The 21,285-nt window shown below is 36.9% G+C and overlaps 2 protein-coding genes across 2 annotated transcripts; both read left to right on the top strand.

Moving 5' to 3' along the window:
- The first annotated feature begins 1,538 nt into the window (after positions 1-1,538).
- Positions 1,539-2,480, top strand: LOC111159509 (olfactory receptor 52E2-like). Its single transcript, XM_022522032.1, is given in 1 exon segment — positions 1,539-2,480. A coding segment is annotated over 1 exon segment (936 nt). The 5' UTR covers positions 1,539-1,544.
- Positions 2,481-14,430: 11,950 nt separating this feature from the next.
- LOC111159520 (olfactory receptor 52J3-like) lies at positions 14,431-15,366 on the top strand. Its single transcript, XM_022522044.1, is given in 1 exon segment — positions 14,431-15,366. A coding segment is annotated over 1 exon segment (936 nt).
- The last annotated feature ends 5,919 nt before the right edge of the window (positions 15,367-21,285 follow it).

Here is a 21,285-nt window from a genome sequence, read left to right as displayed (position 1 = left end):
TCCTTGGGCAGGTCATATCACACCTTATCAGACTATTCAATATTCCACTACCAGGCCAGAACATTATAGAAGAAAGACTTTATTTTTATGGTCATTTTGCAGTGATTCCTACCAAAAACATCTATTGTTTTCAACTGCCTTTCTTTTCTAACGTCTGCCATTTCTTCCTAGGACTTCCAGTTTTCCCCATCCGTATTGTATTACTCCTTCTAGTACTTGTTTATCACGGACATGACCCTCTTCTTCCTGGCTTCTTTCCCATATTACAGTGTCTGGGAAAGAGCCTACTTGTCTTACTGAAAGTATGATCATCATTAGTAGTGCTCCCCTGGAATCCTCCAATGAAACAAAATGATGAAAAGATGCTTTTCACTATGAAATAATTACATGTAATGAATGAGGAAGTGATTTGAAAATACTCTAACAAATGAAGTAAATAAGGTACATAAAAATATATTACAGTTTGGGGAACTTTGAAAATGATAGATTCAGCTCACTCAGAATATGCCACCTAGTCTTTTCTTCAATATATTTGTCAGGTATCTTCAAGTCTTAAAATTATGATTCCCTCAGATTTGTAATGAAAACACTGATATCTTTTATTCTGATGGATGTGAGTTTAAAAGAAATTATGTTTGTGTGACTGTGGACGAAGGGAAGCTGTGTGTGTCTGTCATGACTGAGGCATGAATTAGCTTTGCCTTACTATCCATTCTTTCCATTTCAACTTTATGATTTCTTCTCTACTTTCTTTCTGTCCTTCTGTAACTATAAGCACTTGAAGCATTTGGTGAGTGTGTTAAACTATTTTCAGTTCAGACCCGTATGTGAAAACATGGTAACTGTTTCTCTCCATGTGTTTATAAAGATCTGAGCTGATACTTGCACAGGTTCTGACAACATGGAAAGAGTCAGGACCTTAATGAATGGCAGTTGTTGCTGTTTTGATCAAATTTCTTCTTCTGTGATAAGAATAATGAATGACTGCTAACTAATGGATTGATTTTAATCCCATAGACATATTTTTTAATAGTTTATACTAATTTTAATGAGTCTGTGTTCACTAACACTTGTTACCTATCTTGTGTGTTAACCAAATAAAACCAATAGAAATAACTATTTACAGAGTCTGTCATACCCCTTCATATGCCAGAATGCAAAGTAAATTATGTGGGTGATGATAGAAGGTAATTAATGAAGTAAGTAAGTATTAAGGCAAAACCTTAGCATGATTCTAGTGGTAAGACACTTGCAAATTAAAAGAGAGGGGTTGACAAAGATGAATATATTATGTAAAATGTTTATTGCAATCTACTATTTACTTCTTCCAAAGGCTTCTTGCTGAGAATTCACTTCATATTTTTCTATATGGATTTCTATTTGTACATTTCTAATTGTATGGATTAACTGAGGAAGAAAATGTACGCAATTGTATGATATTTTTGTTTTTCTTAGGTTTAAAACATTGCAGTGTTTTATCCGGGGTCCCACAGATTAGTGAACACACATCTATAAGAACATGGACTTACACATTACCTAGCAGGATGTCCCTTCCCAATGACACCCAGTTTCATCCTTCCTCCTTCTTATTGCTGGGGATCCCAGGACTTGAAAGAGTTCACATGTGGATTGGTTTTCCCTTTTGTGCTGTGTATGTGATTGCACTCTTAGGAAACCTCACAATTCTGTTTGTGATCCAGGCTGAGAACAGCCTACACCAACCTATGTTTTACTTCCTGGCTATGATGGCTACTATTGATTTGGGTCTGTCCACAGCTACCATCCCCAAGATGCTCGGGATCTTCTGGTTTAGTCTCAGGGAGATACTCTTTGATGCTTGTCTCACTCAGATGTTTTTTATCCACAACGTCACTGGTATGGAGTCAGCAGTCCTGTTGGCAATGGCTTATGACCAGTACGTGGCCATCTGCAACCCACTCCGATATAGCACCATCCTTACCAACAAGGCTGTTTCTGTGATTGGTGTGGGTGTGTTAGTGAGACCGTTCATTTTTGTGATCCCATTTGTATTTCTTATCTTGCGATTGCCCTTCTGTGGGAATCATGTCATTCCCCATACCTTCTGTGAACACATGGGTCTTGCTCGCCTCTCTTGTGCCAGCATCAAGATCAATATCATCTATGGATTGGGTGCTATTTCAATCCTAGTCTTTGACATCATAGCCATTGCCCTATCTTATGTTCAGATATTCCATGCTGTTTTCTGTCTTCCTTCCCGTGAAGCCCAACTCAAGTCCCTCAGCACATGTGGTTCTCATGTTTGTGTCATCCTTGCCTTCTATACACTGGCCCTCTTTTCCTTCATGACACATCACTTTGGCTGAAATGTCCCCTGCTCTATCCACATACTTCTGGCCAATCTCTACGTCATAGTGTCACCAATGCTCAACCCTGTCATATATGGAGTCAGGACCAAGCAGATCTATGACTATGTGAAGAAAATATTATTGCAAACATAAAGAATAAAAAAAGGAATATCACCTAATGTATATGAGATGGAACTTCTGAGCAGAGAAACACCTTGTTATATTAAGTAAATGTGCTTGACAATAATGTTCATGGGGGGGGGGGATTCTATAAATAGTTTGATGAATTCAGAGAGTGAAAGCTTAAGCTTGGCTATCCAATTCGTATGGTAGGTGATGGCCCATCCATCTTTATATGGGATTTTTAATCTCTGGTGTCAGTAGAGGTAAAGTAGAATTTATAGGGTGTGCTGCCTTTTTTGTGTGCTAGTGATCCTACCTCACTCACAGGCTTTTTGGATGATGATTCTTCTTCTTCTTTTTTTTATCTCTAGGCATTCTTGTCTCTTTCTCTCTTCTTATTTTGCATCCCCTTCTTATCTCTCTTTCATTTTCTTTTTCCCTCTCTTCAGAAATTAGTCATTTTCATTCCATTATAAGAACTATATTGTGATATCCTGTGATTTCACCATAAATAGTGTAAACAACCAACATTTTGTAGATTAAGTCCTTATTTTGTACAGAGAGAGGGAGCAAGGAAATGATTGGGGCTACAAAAAATTTCACCCTACATTTTTGTGTAGAGTTTGTTACAAATATATTTTGGTTTTCATCGACCCAACTCTGATGTACACATAAAGGAAGAAACTGCCTGCAGCCTGTGGACACTTCTTACTGTCACCTTGGTTCTATTGGTTTCCTAGCTTACTTTTAAACTCATTTTGTAGATATTTCCTTTGTCCTGTCTTAGCATATATGATTTTCACAGTAAACAGAACTTGAGTATATTCCTGGTTCTAACATTAACATATATATTTCAATGATTCTCAATTCCTTTACTATATAAATATAGTCATAGTTTTATTTCAAAGGATTAAGCATGAAGATTTAAATTATATGATGTTTAAGTCATCAGCATAGTGCCCTGCATGTTGGTTACAGTAAATACAAAATAATTGTTAGCTGTTAGTATTACCATCATTATTTGTATTACTGTGCTTCATTTATTATTCTCACCCTTGACAACAGTGCTTCCATTAGAGCTGTTTATGGGTTTTATTTTAATAGCACCCTTGCAGAAAATACCCTGAAGCTAAAGTGACATAAATTACAATAAGTATCAAATATAATACATACGTTATATATGTACATTATACACACACACACACACAAGATACTAATGCACAGCTAATTAGTTGACATTTTATAAAAACTTGGTTTTCTTAAAGTTATTTAAGGGAAATTTAAAAAATGCTCTTCGATATCAGCCACAGCAACTTCTTTCAAGATATGTCTCCAAAGGCAAAGGAAACAAAAGCCAAAATAAACTTTTGGGACTTCATCAAAATCAAAAGCTTCTGCACGGCAAAGGAAACAGTCAAGAAAACAAAGAGGCAACCCATGGAATGGGAGAAGATATTTGCAAATGACAGTACAGACAAAAGATTGATATCCAGGATCTATAAAGAACTCCTCAAACTCAACACACACAAAAGAGATAATCATATAAAAAAATGGGCAGAAGATAGGAACAGACACTTCTCCAAAGAAGACATACAAATGGCTATCAGACACATGAAAAAATGTTCATCATCACTAGCCATCAGGGAGATTCAAATTAAAACCACATTGAGATATCACCTTACACCAGTTAGAATGGCCAAAATTAGCAAGACAGGAAACAACATGTGTTGGAGGGGATTTGGAGAAAGGGGAACCCTCTTACACTGTTGGTGGGAATGCAAGTTGGTGCAGCCTCTTTGGAGAACAGTGTGGAGACTCCTCAAGAAATTAAAAATAGAACTTCCCTATGACCCTTCAATTGCACTACTGGGTATTTACCCCAAAGATACGGATATAGTGAAAAGAAGGGCCATCTGTACCCCAATGTTTATAGCAGCAATGGCCACAGTTGCCAACCTGTGGAAAGAACCAAGATGCCCTTCAACGGACGAATGGATAAGGAAGATGTGGTCCATATACACTATGGAGTATTATGCCTCCATCAGAATGGATGAATACCCAACTTTTGTGGCAACATGGACAGGACTGGAAGAGATTATGCTGAGTGAAATAAGTCAAGCAGAGAGAGTCAATTATCATATGGTTTCACTTATTTGTGGAGCATAACAAATAGCATGGAGGACATGGGGAGTTAGGAGAAGGGAGTTGGGGGAAATTGGAAGGGGAGGTGAACAATGAGAGACTATGGACTCTGAAAAACAATCTGAAGGGTTTGAAGAGGTGGGGGGTGGGAGGTTGGGGGAACCAGGTGGTGGGTATTAGAGAGGGCACGGATTGCATGGAGCACTGGGTGTGGTACAAAAACAATAATACTGTTATGCTGAAAATACATTTAAAAAATGATAAAAAAAAAAAAGAGTACACTTTATTGACAAGTATGTATGGAACTGAATAATGTATGGAACTGTTGAATAATGACACCTGAAGCTAATATAACACTGCATGTTAACTAACTGGGATTAAAATTAAAACTTAAAAATAAAAAAATTAAAAAAATAATAAAAAATGCTCATTTCCCCTAAGTCCATCACAAATGACATTTACATTTTTCATGCATATATTCAGCAAATACCTCTCAGTCTTTAAAACAGCAATCTTTAATTTGGAAATAATTATTCACATCTTTTGTTCTTCTCTTCCTCTGTGTATAACACAAGGGAACTAATTTCCACAATCTTGTGTCATATTAGCTCATATTTATTAATCTCACTCATGTTCCTTTTCCTATCTGTAGCCTGATCTCTTGCACCAATCACATGATAACTCTTCTTTCTGAAGTACCTCTATTGCCAGCCAGCTCCAGTCTTCCATACTAGCAAATTTTATTTTATAAATATCTTTCAGATATTTTATTTTATGTTTCCAATAGTACCATCTTTATTTAGATTTCTAGTGACTAGCATGTGCTCTTAGGAATTTTGCTAAGTTCCCCATGCCAGACATCCTCCTAACTTCAGGTTCCTTGTCACAAGCAACATCCTTGGTTTTTGTTTTGTTTTGTAGAGCTATGGCTATTCCTTGATAAACTCCTCTCTGCATCAAATATACCTACTTCCTATCACTTAGTGCCTTTCTTTCTCTCATTCACTGAACAGTAATGTCACATCAATTTTCTGGTATTTGAACTTGAATTTTTAAAATCTACTATTCAAATAAAACCTTATTTCAGGGAAAGGTAAACATTGGTTCACACAGGAGTGAATTTTTACATGTCTGCAAATTTTAAGGAAACTTCTTTCACACTATTGAAGGTAGAGCAATACTTACTTTTCTTGGTTTACTTACTTTTCTTGGCACTTATGATTTGTTCTCTTACAACTTGATATTATAATGACTTGTAGTGAGTGAATTTCATTTTCTCTCCTCCTGGGTCATAAAGAAATTGATCTTACTTTGTGTATCCACTCAGTTATTCACAGAGTGAATCACTCATCTACTCAATAAATGAATGCTGAATGAATCAATCTAATAAAGGATAAAATAACTTATGTGCTTGCTAGTAATCATAGTATAAGAAAGCTGCCATTAGATGTATGTGGGGGTGTAAGCTACCATTGTGAAATTTAAAAAAAAAATGATATAACTGATATGTTCAGTGGGAATATCATCTCCCAGTCAGTGGTTTCCCTAGTGCATTACCATCCTAATAGAAACTATGGTAAGTAGTGCTCTTATATTGTTCTATGATTAAGTAATGTAATTTAACTTCTATTTCTTATTCATGATGTTGAAGAATAAATTTTGACTTATTTCATAATATTAGAGTAAAATCTTTCCGTTCTTTGACGTTCATGTATTTCATCTCTTTAAGTACATTTTATGTTATTTTATTTTTATGTTAAATTAATTTTTATTGACTTTTACTGTCCAGCAAGGCTGTCGTTCAGAATAAAAAGGGAGATATTGAACTTCCAGGACAGACAGAAACTGAAAGAATATGTGACCACCAAGCCAGCCCTGCAAGAAATTTTAAGGGGGATCCTTTAAGTGAAGAGAGACCCCAAGAGTAACATAGACTAAAATGAAACAGAGACGATCTACAGAAACAAGGACTTTACAGCCAATGCAATGGCACTAGATTAATATCTTTTGATATTTACTCTGAATGTAAGTGGGCTCAATGCTCCAAACAAAAGACACAGGGTATCACATTGGATAAAAAAGCAAGACCCATCCATATGTTGTCAAAAAACTAATTTTAGACCTAAAGCCACCTCCAGACTGAAAGTGAGGGGATGGAGAACAATTTACCATGCTAATGGACCTCAAAAGAAAGCTGGGATAACAATCCTCATATAAGACAAAATAACTTCAATCCAAAGACTAATAAGAGATGAAGAAGGACATTATATCATACTTAAGGGGTATATTCAATGAGAATATCTAACAATTATAAATATTTGTGTTCCAACATGGGAACAGTCAATTATACAAACCAATTAATAACCATAGTAAAGACACACATTGATAATAATACATGAATAGCTTCATGAATACGTGAATGACTTCAACATTGCACTCACACCAATGGACAAATTATCTAAACTGAAGATCAACCAAGAAATGAGGGCTTTTGAATGACACACTGGACCAGATGGACTTCAAAGATATATACAGAACATTTCATCCTAAAACAGAAGAATATTCATTCTTTTTGAGTGCACATGGAACTTTCTCTAGAATAGATTACATACTGGGTCACAAATCAGGTTTCAAGTGATACCAAAAGTTGAGATTATTCTTTCCATATTTTCAGACCACAATGCTTTAAAACTAGAACTCAACCAAAAGGAAAAAATTTGGAAGGAATGCAAACACTTGGAGGTTAAAAAGCAACCTGCTGGGCGCCTGGGTGGCTCAGTGGGTTAAAGCCTCTGCCTTCGGCTTGGGTCATGATCCCAGGGTCCTGGGATCGAGCCCCGCATCGGGCTCTCTGGTCAGCAGGGAGCCTGCTTTCCCTTCTCTCTCTGCCTGCCTCTCTGCCTGCTTGTGATCTCTGTCTGTCAAATAAATACATAAAAAATCTTAAAAAAAAAAAAAAAAAGCAACCTGCTAAAGAATGAATGGGTTTTTGATTACTGCTTCCATTTCCCTGCTGGTTATTTGTCTATTCAGATTTTCTATTTCTTCTTGTTTCAGTTTTGGTAGTTAGTAAGTTTTCAGGAATGCAATAATTTCTTCCAGATTATCTAATTTGTTAGCATATAGGTGATCCTAATATGGTCTTAAAATTGTCTTGATGTTGATCATGATCTCTCCCCTTCCATTCATGATTTTATTAATTTGGGTCCTTTCTTTGGTGTTGGTCATGACCTGTCTCCTTTCATTCATGATTTTATTAATTTGGATCTTTTCTCTTTTCCTTTAGATAAATCTGGCCAGAGTTTTATTGATCTTAAGTCTTTCGAAGAATCTCTTCTAAATTCATTGATCTATTCTACTTTCTTCTGGTTTGTATTTCACTGATTTCTGCTCTAATCTTCATTATCTCTCTTCTCCTGCTTGGTTTAAGCTTTTTTTTTTTTTTTAAAGATTTTATATATTTATTTGACAGACAGAGATCACAAGCAGGCAGAGAGGCAGTCAGAGAGAGAGGAGGAAGCAGGCTTCCTGCCGAGCAGAGAGCCCAATGTGGGGCTCGATTCCAGGACCCTGGGATCATGACCTGAGCCGAAGGCAGAGGCTTTAACCCACTGAGCCACCCAGGTGCCCCAAGCTTTTTTTTTTTTTTTTTTTTTTAACTGTTTTTTTCTCCACCTCTGTTAGGTGTAGTGTTACCTTGTGTATTTGGAAATTTTTTTAAATTTTTTGAGAGAGGCTTGCATTATTATGTACTTCCTTCTTAGGACAGCCTTTGCTGTATCCCAGAACTGATTTGAACTGATTTGTTTTCATTATCATTAGTTTCCATGAATTTTTAAAATTCTTCTTAGGAATAAACCTAACCAAAAGGTAAAGGGTCTATATGTGAGAAACTACGGAACACTTATGAAAGATGTTGAGGAAGACACAAAGTGATGGAAAAATATTCTATGCTCATGGATTGGAAGAATAAGCATTGTTAAAATGTCTATGCTGGCCAAGCAATCCACACACTCCATGCCATCCCCATCAAAATATCATTGGTAACTTCAGTCTCTCTCTTCAGAAACAAAAATTGTTAATTCCATCATATTCCTCCCTGTGTATTTATATATATGTATCGACGTGAGTTATTTTGATATAGTTCTAAATTTCTTTTCTGAATTCAGGCTGTACTGTGCTAGTACTGGAAATAAGGGTGAGTAGAGCTGATTTGGGTGGGAAAAAGCTTTCTCATCTCTGACCTGTATTTTTTAAAATGTCAGACAAGAGCTATTTGATGTCATTTTCCTGAAAACTTATTAAATACTCTTTCATATCCCCCAAACATAAAAATAAGTGGCCACTGTTTCTACTTTAACTGATGAAGTTTGCTTTTAAGAATTTAGTAGCTGATCTAAATTGTGTATAGAGAGGAACTTGCTTTAATCTGTGGGGCGGTGGACTGGTGTGACCTGCAGAGGGTAAGCAGGTGTGGCTTGTGTGTGCTAGGGTAGACGTCAGTGGCCTTCGGCTGGATCTTGTGAAGAGTGGTGGCTAGGGTAGAGTGAATAGCTGTGTGCCTCTGGCTTTGGAACCCACCTCTCCGACCTTCTGAAGTGCTTATTGGGCATTACAATTCTGTTAATGTTGTGCTAAGATAAATGTGAAGTCTGAGTAAGATTGGTCTTAGGGATAAAAAAGGTATGTATAATATAAAATTTAGGCCCCAGGACCTGGCATTTCACTCGGTTTAGAAATTTCATGAGAACCAAATCTCCAAATACCAGATCTCCTTTCGAGGCCACAGACAATCAGGCCGTGAGACAATCTTCACCTTCGGTGCCCGCCGTACCGCTGTTTAGAGAATTACTGTTTCGCTCCTGGAGCAGGAAGAGAAGATCCATGTTTCTTCAAGATGCTGGTGGTCCTCTTCTTATATTTTTGTTTTATTTTTGTGATTTTGGTGGATAAGTTAAGTTCAGAATCACCTGTGACTCTAAAAGAAATAGCACGAAAGGCAAAAACTATCAGTGAAAAGCAGCAGTTTCCGTTTTCCATGCACCATGGCCTTCCTCCTGTGCCCCGTTAGCTCCTTCTAGGCACACGCCCCTAGACCTAAGCTCTCCTGGCATTTCCAGAACCAGCTGGATTTTAAGGATTTTTAACAAGTTCTTTATATTTGAATCTTTTTGTAGAGCTCTCTGTGAAACCTTACCTAATTCTTGATTTTGCGTCCTCACCAAGTCTTATTACTATAATTGCCACCTCGTATTGGGTTTTCTCTTGACTGGTTGTTCACATCCTGGCAGGGGGCAGCCCTTGTCCATGTGAACATGGGTGATGCTGCAGAGCGTGAGGGGTGGGGCGGTGGGGGCCACAGAGGCTCATGGCTGACCTTGACGCGATGGTCTCTGCAGGGGAAGGGGGAACACTTCTCAGTTACTACACAGCAAAATAGGGATTTTCTTTTGTAATCTGCCTTTCAGGGGGAAACGTGTTTCATGAAGCACTTGTTTTGCAGTTCTGAAGCATTCGTGTTTTTACCTTAGAAACGAACTCGAAGGGAAATGTTTGACTTCTTTTTTTAAAAATTATTATTTGGTTGACTTTCAGCTTTCTGTTGAAAGTTACTATTAAAGCAGCAGTGATGGGTGCTATTCCTGGTTCTGCAATGGTTTACTTTGTCTACTAAGTGGTTTACTTTCAAACCTCATTACACATAACCTGACTAAAAGCGTTACGTCACACACTAAAAGGTATTTTACTATTTTCCATTAACACTGTTGTATGAACAATGTTTTATGAAATGTTAAGTTGTCCTTTTGTCCTATAGATTACAATAGCCGTTATGTAATTGTTTTATTGGCAATCTTGGGATTTCTTTTTTTTCTTCAGAAAACCCTCGAGACTATGTGTCAATCTTCCACATTCTTCTGAATATTATAATGCTGTGGCTATTTCTATAGAAAGATTCCTTGCAAGTGTGTGTCTTGAAAATAACCTCTCATGTTTGTGCGTTTACGTGGGTTCTAAGAGACACGATAAGCTCTGGAAGCTTCATGATGTACCTCCATGTGACTGTGTATCTGGGTTCCATGGGCAGGTGGTATGGAACGCTGCTCTTAGATGGGGTGGCTGAAAGATAATGTTCCCTGAACCCCATTTGCTGTTTGTGTACCATATCTGTCCACAGAGAAGTGGTATCTTGTACAACACTGCATTTCTTGTGGTTGTGCTGTTACTGGTATAAAGTCAAGTGCCTTCAATGCTAAAGGCTCAGAAATTTTTCTTAAACTGATTTTATGTCCTATGCAAGTGTTTTCTACAACCTGCATAACCAGTACTTTGTAAAACTTGTTTATGCTTCAATTGTACATAGTGTTTTTTAAAGAAATATATAGTATTTTTATTTAGGTGCCTCCAAACTTGAATTCATCTGTGTGAAGCATTGTAAAACGATACATTTCTCTTTTGAGTATCATTATGGTTGTACAAAGGTTTCCACTGGTTCTATTTTTCTACTGTTACTGATAAGCATGTAGCACTGACTTTATCCTACATATAGTTGGCATTTCCAATAAATGGCTTGTTAGAAAAAAAAATATCACTGGCATTTTTACAGAACTGAACAAACAATCCTAAAATTTGTATGGAATCAAAAAGGATTCCAAATCACCAAGGGAATGTTGAAAAAGAAAACCAAAGCTGGGGGTATGATGCCTGACTTCAAGCTATATTGCAAGACTGTGATCATCAAGACAGCATGGTACTGGCACAAAAACAGACAGATCAATGGAACAGAATAGAGAACCCAGATATGGAACCTCAACTCTGTGGTCAACTAATCTTCGACAAAGCGGTAAAGAATATCCAATAGAAAAAAGACAGTCTCTTCAATAAATGATGCTGGGAAAATTGGATAGCCACATGCAGAAGAATGAAACAACCATTCTCTTACACCATACACAAAGATCAACTCAAAATAGATGAAAGACCTGAATGTGAGATAGGAATCCATCAAAATCCTAGATGAGAACACAGGCAGTAACCTCTTTGACCTTGGCCACAGTAACTTCTTGCAAGACATGTCTCTAAAGGCAAGAGAAACAAAAGCAAAAATGAACTTTTGGGACTTCATTAGGATAAAAAGCTTCTGCACAGAAAAGCAAAAGTGTTGCAGAAAGGGAGGTGGTGAGGGAGTTGGGTAACAGATAATGGGCATTGATGAGGGTATGTGATGTGAGGAGCACTGAGTGTTATACAGAACTAATGATTTATTGAACACTACATCAAAAACTAATGATGTACTAGATGTTATTTAATTAAATTTAAATAAAGAAGAAAGCCAGTAAGACTAACAGTACATAGAAAAGAAACAAGAAATTTTGTCTTATTTGTTAGCTATGATATATTAATAAATTATTGAGATTCCTAAGACACGGGTATGGGGAGGGGAGATACATGTATTGGTCATTAATGTTCTAAACCTGCACTGTTATAATATCTAATAAAAAACGATGCAAAATTTACACAGTAAGAGATTCTGTTCACTTCATATTTCATATGAGTATGTTTGGTAGCATTTGTTTTGCCCCTCTGATTCTTATTGACAACATGTAGGTGGGGAAAGTGGGTGTATGTCTGCAATCTATTAGTCTCTTTATATCAGGTGCAGAGAATGGGATCTTTCTCAGGAGACTCTTGGGCATTAGTTCTGGTTCATGCAGGGAATTTGAGTTGGCTTTGTTTTCATACAGGTCCCCAAGGACCCTAAATATGGGTAGTATAAAACCTTATTCCCTTTAGTAGATATACTGGAGCTCTCTAGCCCTATTTCTGCTGGAGGTGAGTTTCCTATCAAATGTGTGATGGAGATGAATAGTTACCAGAGACTCTTGTCTAAAAGTTAAGGAACAGACTACAGCTGAATTTATTAAGCTAATATATTTTATCTCACTACTGTAGAAAGATCTTCTGACTGAAAGAAGTCTTACTGTATTACACTGAGACAATTTAAATTTTTAAATTTATAAAATCCCTATAGAAGGAACTTAAAGTTGTGGTACAAATTATCTCAATTCTCAGTGATAATTGTGTATTAACACATGGTCTTCCAAAATACTAATTTAAAAATAGGCTCTTCAAGGGCCCAGAGTAAGTGCAGATTTATAAAATTGATTACAAAGAGGGAAGCAGATACATAAGCAGCCTGCAGATGAACATTATGTACAGTCTTGCAGGACTTACCTAGTTGGAGAATCTCTGTTTTTTAAATGTTATTAATAAAATATTTCTCCAAATTTGGACGTTTCTCTGTCACTTTTCTCAAGAGTAAATTAGAGTTGAGATGACCTTCTTTCCTACTTTCATTCCTATCTTCTTCCCTTATGATTCCTTATGTTTTTCTTTCTTGTCTTCTTTTTTTCACTTTTCCTCCCCTTTTCCTATCTTTTTTATACTTTCCTTTTTTTTTTCCTATAGTGATATCTTTTCTCTGCTTTTTTTTTTCTATAAGGAGAAAGAAAGAAGGAAAGATAGAAAAAAGGAGGAAGGAGAAACAGAGAGGGATCATAACTACAGTGTGGTAAATCAGGAACATGTATTTCTTAAGCCTGATGTTGACCACCATGATTATAATTGGAAACAAATCTTTATTTCTCTCAAAGCTTCTTCTTTCAATATAGATTTTCACTATTCTTCCCCCAAATCTCCCCCCTCCCCACACACACTACAAGGATGGGTAGAATTGCTGGATATATGGAGACATTTTTGAGAATTTGGCAACCAACAGAAATCTTGGGATTCTTTATTAATTCCAATCAGAATGTTATAACAAAGAGATGTGTTTCTCTCCTGGAGGTAATTTCTAGCTGCAGAATTTTACTATCTTTGTGTGTCTCTTTTCATATCTGATGCACAGTACAGTGTACTGTGTGTCTATCCATCTTTGTGCCACTCTTATTATATCTAAGATTCAGCACAGCACATCTGTGGGGGCATCTGAGTACATATGGAGAGATGCAGTCATCAAAATGACCAGATTATTTTGGATCTGGTTTTCTAAATATGTATCAATGTATACTGAATACTGAACAAAACAGTTAATGAAATCTTGTTGTATTTACTATCATTCTATTGCTTTAGGTACACTTATATTCCTTTTATATTGTCATGTTCTGTGTGCAGTTGTCTGTACTGTTGCTTGGTGATTTTGTGTTGATGTGTTTAGGTAAAGTGAACTTTGTCTTCAAAGAAGATTGATATTTCAGAATAAATATAAGCCATTTTATGTTTTTAAAATTCATTCCAGGTTTTATTTGGGGCTTCAGCAAAGGAATATAAGATATTATTGTCCAAAACTTGAAAGAGAGGGAGACCTTTTATGAAGTTAATGTTCCTTCCATTTGAAGAGTGCTAAGTCTGTTGCCACGTATTACTTTGAACTCATTTTAGCATTGGTTATTCTTTTCTTTTCCTTTTCCTTATCCATCTTTCTTTCTTGCCTTTCTTTCTTTCTTTCTTTCTTTCTTTCTTTCTTTCTTTCTTTCTTTCTTTCTTTTCTCTCATCATAGAGAGAGAAAGAAGAGAAAGGGCAGAGAGAGAAGGAGAGAGATGCTTAAGCAGGCTCATGCCCAGTCAGAGCCCGATGTGGGCTCAGTCTCACAACTGTGAGATCATGACCTAAATTAAAATCGAGAGTTGGACACTTAAATGTTTGAGCCACCCAGGCCCCCCAGCATTAGCCTTTATAATAAGAAAACTACAGATAAAAATTAAGCCTACTGGAAAGTTTTGAGATATGTTCTTGTGTTTCTTTCTAGAGTAGTCAACTACTTCTCATCTCATCCGTGGCAAGATGTTCCACACAAACACTTCCACTTTCCACCCAGACACCTTCTTTCTTAAAGGCATCCTAGGACTTGAGAGTTCCCATGGCTGGATCTCCCTGCCTTTTTGCTCCATTTACTTAATGGCTCTGTTGGGCAATGCTACGATTTTGCTGATCATCTGGTCTGACCGTACTCTGCGGGATCCTATGTTCTATTTCCTAGCCATCTTATCAGCCATAGATCTGGCCCTCTCCACAACCTCAGTGCCCAGAATGCTGGGTATCTTCTGGTTTGATGCACATGAAATTGGTTTTGGAGCCTGTGTGGCTCAGATGTTTCTGATACACACCTTCACAGGAATGGAGTCCACTGTTCTGTTGGCTATGGCTTTTGACCGCTATGTGGCTATCTGTGTGCCATTCCACTACACAACCACCCTGACACTCTGAGTGCTAGCAGGCATTGGTGTGGGTATTATAATGCGCCCTGTCTTGCTTACGTTGCCCATTCTTTACCTAACCCATCGTCTGCCCTTCTGTGAGACTCGAATTATTGCTCACTCCTACTGTGAACACATGGGCATTGCCAAATTGGCCTGTGCCAGCATTCGAATTAATGCTATTTATGAGCTTTTTGTGGCTTCTTTTCTTATTTTAGATGTGGCATTGGTTGGAGTCTCTTATGCCTACATCCTTCATGCAGTTTTCCGCCTCCCATCTCAAGATGCTCATCACAAAGCTCTGAGTACATGTGGATCACATGTTGGGGTCGTGTCTGTTTTCTATACTCCTTCTCTCTTCTCCTTCCTCACCTACCGATTTGGCAAAAAAATTCCCCGTTATGTCCACATCCTAGTTGCCAATCTCTATGTGATTGTCCCACCTGCCCTCAATCTTATCATCTATGGTGTGAGGACAAAGCAAATTCGTGAGTGTGTGATCCGCGTTTTCACCTCAACATAGAATCCCTTGTTTCCTTAGCTCTTGAAGGTGTGGACAGAACTGAAAGAAGTTGATTTTGACCCAACTCTAGGTTGACTGTCTTTTAAATGCTCCTCATATCAAGAGATCCTATAACTCCTAAAGGAACAAACTTTGGAGAATGCTTTCTGTTCTTAAATCTCAATGTTTCCTCTCCCTGTTGGTGTGGAGTGCTTATTTTTATGAATATTGGGTTCCCTTACAGTAGGGGGAAAATCCCACGAGAGCCTTTTCCTTTTAAGTATGGAGATTTAGTGAACCTCCATCTCTCTATGTTTGAAAATAGGTTAGTATTCCAGCTGGCACACTTAGTTTATGTCAATTGCCTTGTTTTCTCTGAAACAAAGAACTAAATTTGAATGTAAAATAAAAAAGGTGTTCATAGATTTCTTTGAAAAACTTAGATATATCTAATTTCACTGGGAACAATCCTGGGGTATTTAGTGCAGTTTTTTGTTTTTTTAAATGTCTCCAGTTTTTGCCTTTCATTTTAGCATCTTTTTACTTATTCTTCATAAAACCCTGTAGGCACTATGTACCGTCACTGTGCCACCACCACCCTTTCTGGAGAAGCATGAGGCAAACGTACCTGAAACAAGTACATGAAAACTTATGTTAAAGAATGAAAATCTTGTTTTTAAGAGAAGCTTGAATGTATGGAATTCTAATAGTGAATTTGAGTTATATTTAATTAGATTTTTTTCCTCACAAGGGGGTGTGGTGTTGTGTGTGTTTGTTAAGTGTATTTAGACAAAATTCTATCTATACCACTATTTCTGCCTCTCCAAAGCCCTCTTTCCTTGTGAACTACAACATACATGCATCCTTTTTGATCCCGTGCTTTGCAAAAGTAGATGGATCTCAGACAAGTTCAGGTAGAAAATAAATTTTCAAAGTTCCCCTACTTTTACAAGAATTTGTTGGATATTTTTATGAGTATTTTTGTGTAATCTTTTAGGAACGTATCTCTTCCATGATTTCTGGGGATCAAAGATCTTTTTATTAATCTTCCTGAATTTGTTGTGAGCAGAAACTGATGTGTACATAAAAAATCATGAGACAGAACATAAAAGCAACTGCTCAGGAGGCTAGGAACAAGTTTTCCTATGGCATATTTGCCATCTGATGGTACAAAAATGACTATACAACTCTGCAACATGACTGATCCAGGGTTTAGAAGTATGGAAGTTTATCTGTCAGCAAGGAGCATGGACTAGAGACATCGGTAAACACTTTCTGAAAGGAATTAGTGGAAGGTGACACAAGGATATCTAAATATAATTATCTGAAGAATTTATTTCCTGGAGCATCTTGAGCACATTAAGTGCTCTTTTCTCTTAGAGACAGAAAGATGTACATTCTAAGCTCTTGATGGCCTCTTTTTTCAAAAGAACAGCAACAGTGTTCTTCCCAGTGTTTTCCTTAATTGGATGTTGTGTTTCAGTTTAAGCACAACTAAAATTTAGTAATATTTAAGAATAAAATACATAAAATAAAGATTGATATCTTTCCATTTATAAATTATTTTTATAAATTGATTTTAAATCTCCATCCATTATGAGGCCCCTTATCTTGAAAGCCATGCAGGATTACCAACAGAATTCCTCAAAGAAACTAAATTCAGTGTCCTACCTTTTGAGCGAAAGTTTGTACATATTTCCAGTTATCTGAATGATAAGATTCAGGTATGCCAATCTGTAAGTAATGATGTTTGCTATTAAAATTTTAACAGCTATTATCTATTCATGTCCTAACCATGTCTTTTATAGTCCTAATGTTCATTGTCTCCAACCATCTCCCAAGGTTCCTTTCCATAAATTCCATACAATTAAAAAGCCAAGCAGAGTTTAGCAACAACAGCGTTGAAAATATCTTTTAGTTCTATATATAGGGTCAGCACATCCAAACCCTATGTTGGTGGGTCTTGATCCCAAACAACACAGAAAATGGAGTACTGTTTCCCCACCCCCATGCAGCCAAAATTCCACTTATAACTTTTGACACCGCCAAAACTTAACTAATATTAGCCTGTTGTTGACTTGAAGCTTTACTGATAATATAAACAGTCAATTAACACCTATTTTTGTAAGTTATATGTTTTATATACATATTCTTACACTAAAGTAAGGTAGAGGAAATAGAATGTTGTTAAGAAAATCTTAAAGGAAGAGAGAACACATGTATAGTGTTGTACCATATTTAAGTGGATCTACATAGTTCAAACTCATATTGCTCAATGGTCAGCTGGATATATACAAATGATATAAGGCCAACAGGAGAAAATTTGCAGTTCCAAATACCTAAATATTTCCATATTTATTAAATAAGTTGCATAACTAATTAATAACCTTCCAAAACAATCAGGTTCTGAGGGTTTCACTGATGAATTCTACCAATCATGAAAGAAAGAAATTACATCAATTCTTTAAAACCACTTTCAGGCTATAGAAGCTAAAAAATACTTATATTATGAAGCTGGACATATAATAACAAATCATTTAAATATGTCCAAAAACATACATAGAGATTATATCTAGCTATAGCTATCTATATAGACCATGTCTCAAAATTATCTCTCAGGAATAGATGCAAAAATCCCCAATGAAATATTATTAAATTAAAACTAACAATTTACCAGAATAAGTAAGTATGTATTGACCAATGGTGTTTATTCTTGATATACAAGATTGATTCAATGTTCAAAAACAAACAATGTAACCTAGAATATCAGCCTAAAGAAGAAAAATTGATATTGACCATATCAATGGTTAAAAAAATATATTTTCTTAAAACTAAACAACACGTACTTATAATAACACACAGCAAACAAGGAATAGAGGAGATCTCCCTCAGTTTGATTAAAAAATCAAAACCTTCAAGTAAAACATATGTAACTTTAAAAAGTAATAATAAACCAATTAAAACTTGTGCAAAAGATTTGTCCAGGCACCCCACATAGAAAATATACAGATTGAAAAAAGCACATGAAAAGATGCTCAGTATATTTTTCCATTAAGGAATTACAAATTAAAAGATGCAATAAGTTTCCACTTCACACCTCTAAAAAAAGAAATACAGACAATTATAAGAACATACTATGAGCAACTCTACGCCAACAAATTTGACAATTTGGAAGAAATGGATGCATTCCTAAAACATATAAACTACCACAACTGAACCAGGAAGAAAGAGAAAGCCTGAACAGACCCATAACCAGTAAGGAGATTGAAACAGTCATCAAAAATCTCCAAACAAACAAAAGCCCAGGGCCAGACAGGGGGGAATTCTACCAAACATTTAAAGAAGATCTCATTCCTATTCTCCTGAAACTGTTCCAAAAAATAGAAATGGAAGGAAAACTTCCAAACTCATTTTGTGAGGCCAGCATCACCTTGATCCCCAAACCAGACAAGGATCCCATCAAAAAAGAGAACTACAGACCAATATCCTTGATGAACACAGATGCAAAAATTCTCGCCAAAATACTAGCCAATAGGATTCAACAGTACATTAAAAGGATTATTCACCACGACCAAGTGGGATTTATTCCAGGGCTGCAAGGTTGGTTCAACATCTGCAAATCAATCAATGTGATACAACACAGTAATAAAAGAAAGAACAAGAATCATATGATACTCTCCATAGATGCTGAAAAACATTTGACAAAGTACAGCATCCCTTCCTGATCAAAACTCTTCAAAGTGTAGGGATAGAGGGCACATACCTCAATATCATCAAAGCCATCAATGAAAAACCCACCGCAAATATTTCTCAATGGAGAAAAACTGAAAGCTTTTCCGCTAAGGTCAGGAATATGGCAGGGATGTCCATTATCACCACTTCTATTCAACATAGTACTAGAAGTCCTAGCCTCAGCAATCAGAAAACAAAAGGAAATTAAAGGCATCCAAATCGGCAAAGAAGAAGTCAAACTATCACTCTTCGCAGATGATATGATACTATATGTGGAAAACCCAAAAGACTCCACTCCAAAACGGCTAGAACTTGTACAGGAATTCAGTAAAGTGTCAGGATATAAAATCAATGCACAGAAATCAGTTGCATTTCTTCACACCAACAACAAGACAGAAGAAAGAGAAATTAAGGAGTCAATCCCATTTACAATTGCACCCAAAACTATAAGATACCTAGGAATAAACCTAACCAAAGAGGCTAAGAATCTATACCCAGAGAACTATAAAGTACTCATGAAAGAAATTGAGGAAGACACAAAGAAATGGAAAAATCTTCCATGCTCCTGGATTGGAAGAATAAATATTGTGAAAATGTCTATGCTACCTAAAGCAATCTACACATTTAATGCAATTCCTATCAAAGTACCATCCATTTTCTTCAAAGAAATGGAACAAATAATCCTAAAATTTATATGGAACCAGAAGAGACTACTGGAGACTACTGCACTACTGGGTGTTTACCCTAAAGATACAAACGTAGTGATCCGAAGGGGCATGTGCACCCGAATGTTTATAGCAGCAATGTCTACAATAGCCAAACTATGGAACGGAATATTGAAAAAGAAAGCCAAAGTTGGTGGCATCACAATTCCGGACTTCAAGCTCTATTACAAAGCTGTCATCATCAAGACAGCATGGTACTGGCACAAAAACAGACACATAGATCAATGGAACAGAAAGAGAGCCCAGAAATAGACCCTGAACTCTATGGTCAACTAATCTTCGACACAGCTGGAAAGAATGTCCAATGGAAAAAAGACAGCCTCTTCAATAAATGGTGTTGGGAAAACTGGACAGCCACATGCAGAAAAATGAAACTGGATCACTTCCTTACACCACACATGAAAATAGACTCAAAATGGATGAAGGACCTCAATGTGAGAAAGGAATCCATCAAAATCCTTGAGGAGAACACAGGCAGCAACCTCTTCGACCTCAGCTGCAGTAACATCTTCCTAGGAACATCGCCAAAGGCAAGGGAAGCAAGGGCAAAAATGAACTATTGGGATTTTATCAAGATCAAAAGCTTTTGCACAGCAAAGGAGACAGTTAACAAAACCAAAAGACAACTGACAGAATGGGAGAAGATATTTGCAAACGACATATCAGATAAAGGGCTAGTGTCCAAAATCTATAAAGAACTTAACAAACTCAACACCCAAAGAACAAATAATCTAATCAAGAAATGGGCAGAAGACATGAACAGACATTTCTGCAAAGAAGACATCCAGATGGCCAAGAGACACATGAAAAAGTGCTCCACATCACTCGGCATCAGGGAAATACAAATCAAAACCACAATGAGATATCACCTCACACCAGTCAGAATGGCTAAAATTAACAAGTCAGGAAATGACAGATGCTGGCGATGATGTGGAGAGAGGGGAACCCTCCTACACTGTTGGTGGGAATGCAAGCTGGTGCAACCACTCTGGAAAACACATGGTGGTTCCTCAAAATGTTGAAAATAGAACTACCCTATGACCCAGCAATTGCACTACTGGGTGTTTACCCTAAAGATACAAATGTAGTGATCCGAAGGGGCATGTGCACCCGAATGTTTATAGCAGCAATGTCTACAATAGCCAAACTATGGAAAGAACCTAGATGTCCATCAACAGACGAATGGATAAAGAAGAGGTGGTATATATACACAATGGAATACTATGCAGCCATCAAAAGAAATGAAATCTTGCCATTTGCGACGACGTGGATGGAACTAGAGGGTATCATGCTTAGCGAAATAAGTCAGTCGGAGAAAGACAACTATCATATGATCTCCCTGATATGAGGGAGAGGAGATGCAACATCGGGGGTTAAGGGGGTAGGAGAAGAGTAAATGAAACAAGATGGGATTGGGAGGGAGACAAACCATAAGTGACTCTTAATCTCACAAAACAAACTGAGGGTTGATGGGGGGAGGGGG

This window comes from Enhydra lutris, unplaced genomic scaffold (genome assembly GCF_002288905.1).
Source record: "Enhydra lutris kenyoni isolate GAN:26980312 unplaced genomic scaffold, ASM228890v2 scaffoldscaffold68, whole genome shotgun sequence".
NCBI classification, from domain to species: Eukaryota; Metazoa; Chordata; class Mammalia; order Carnivora; family Mustelidae; genus Enhydra; species Enhydra lutris.
This window is presented reverse-complemented; position numbering and strand designations above follow the sequence as displayed.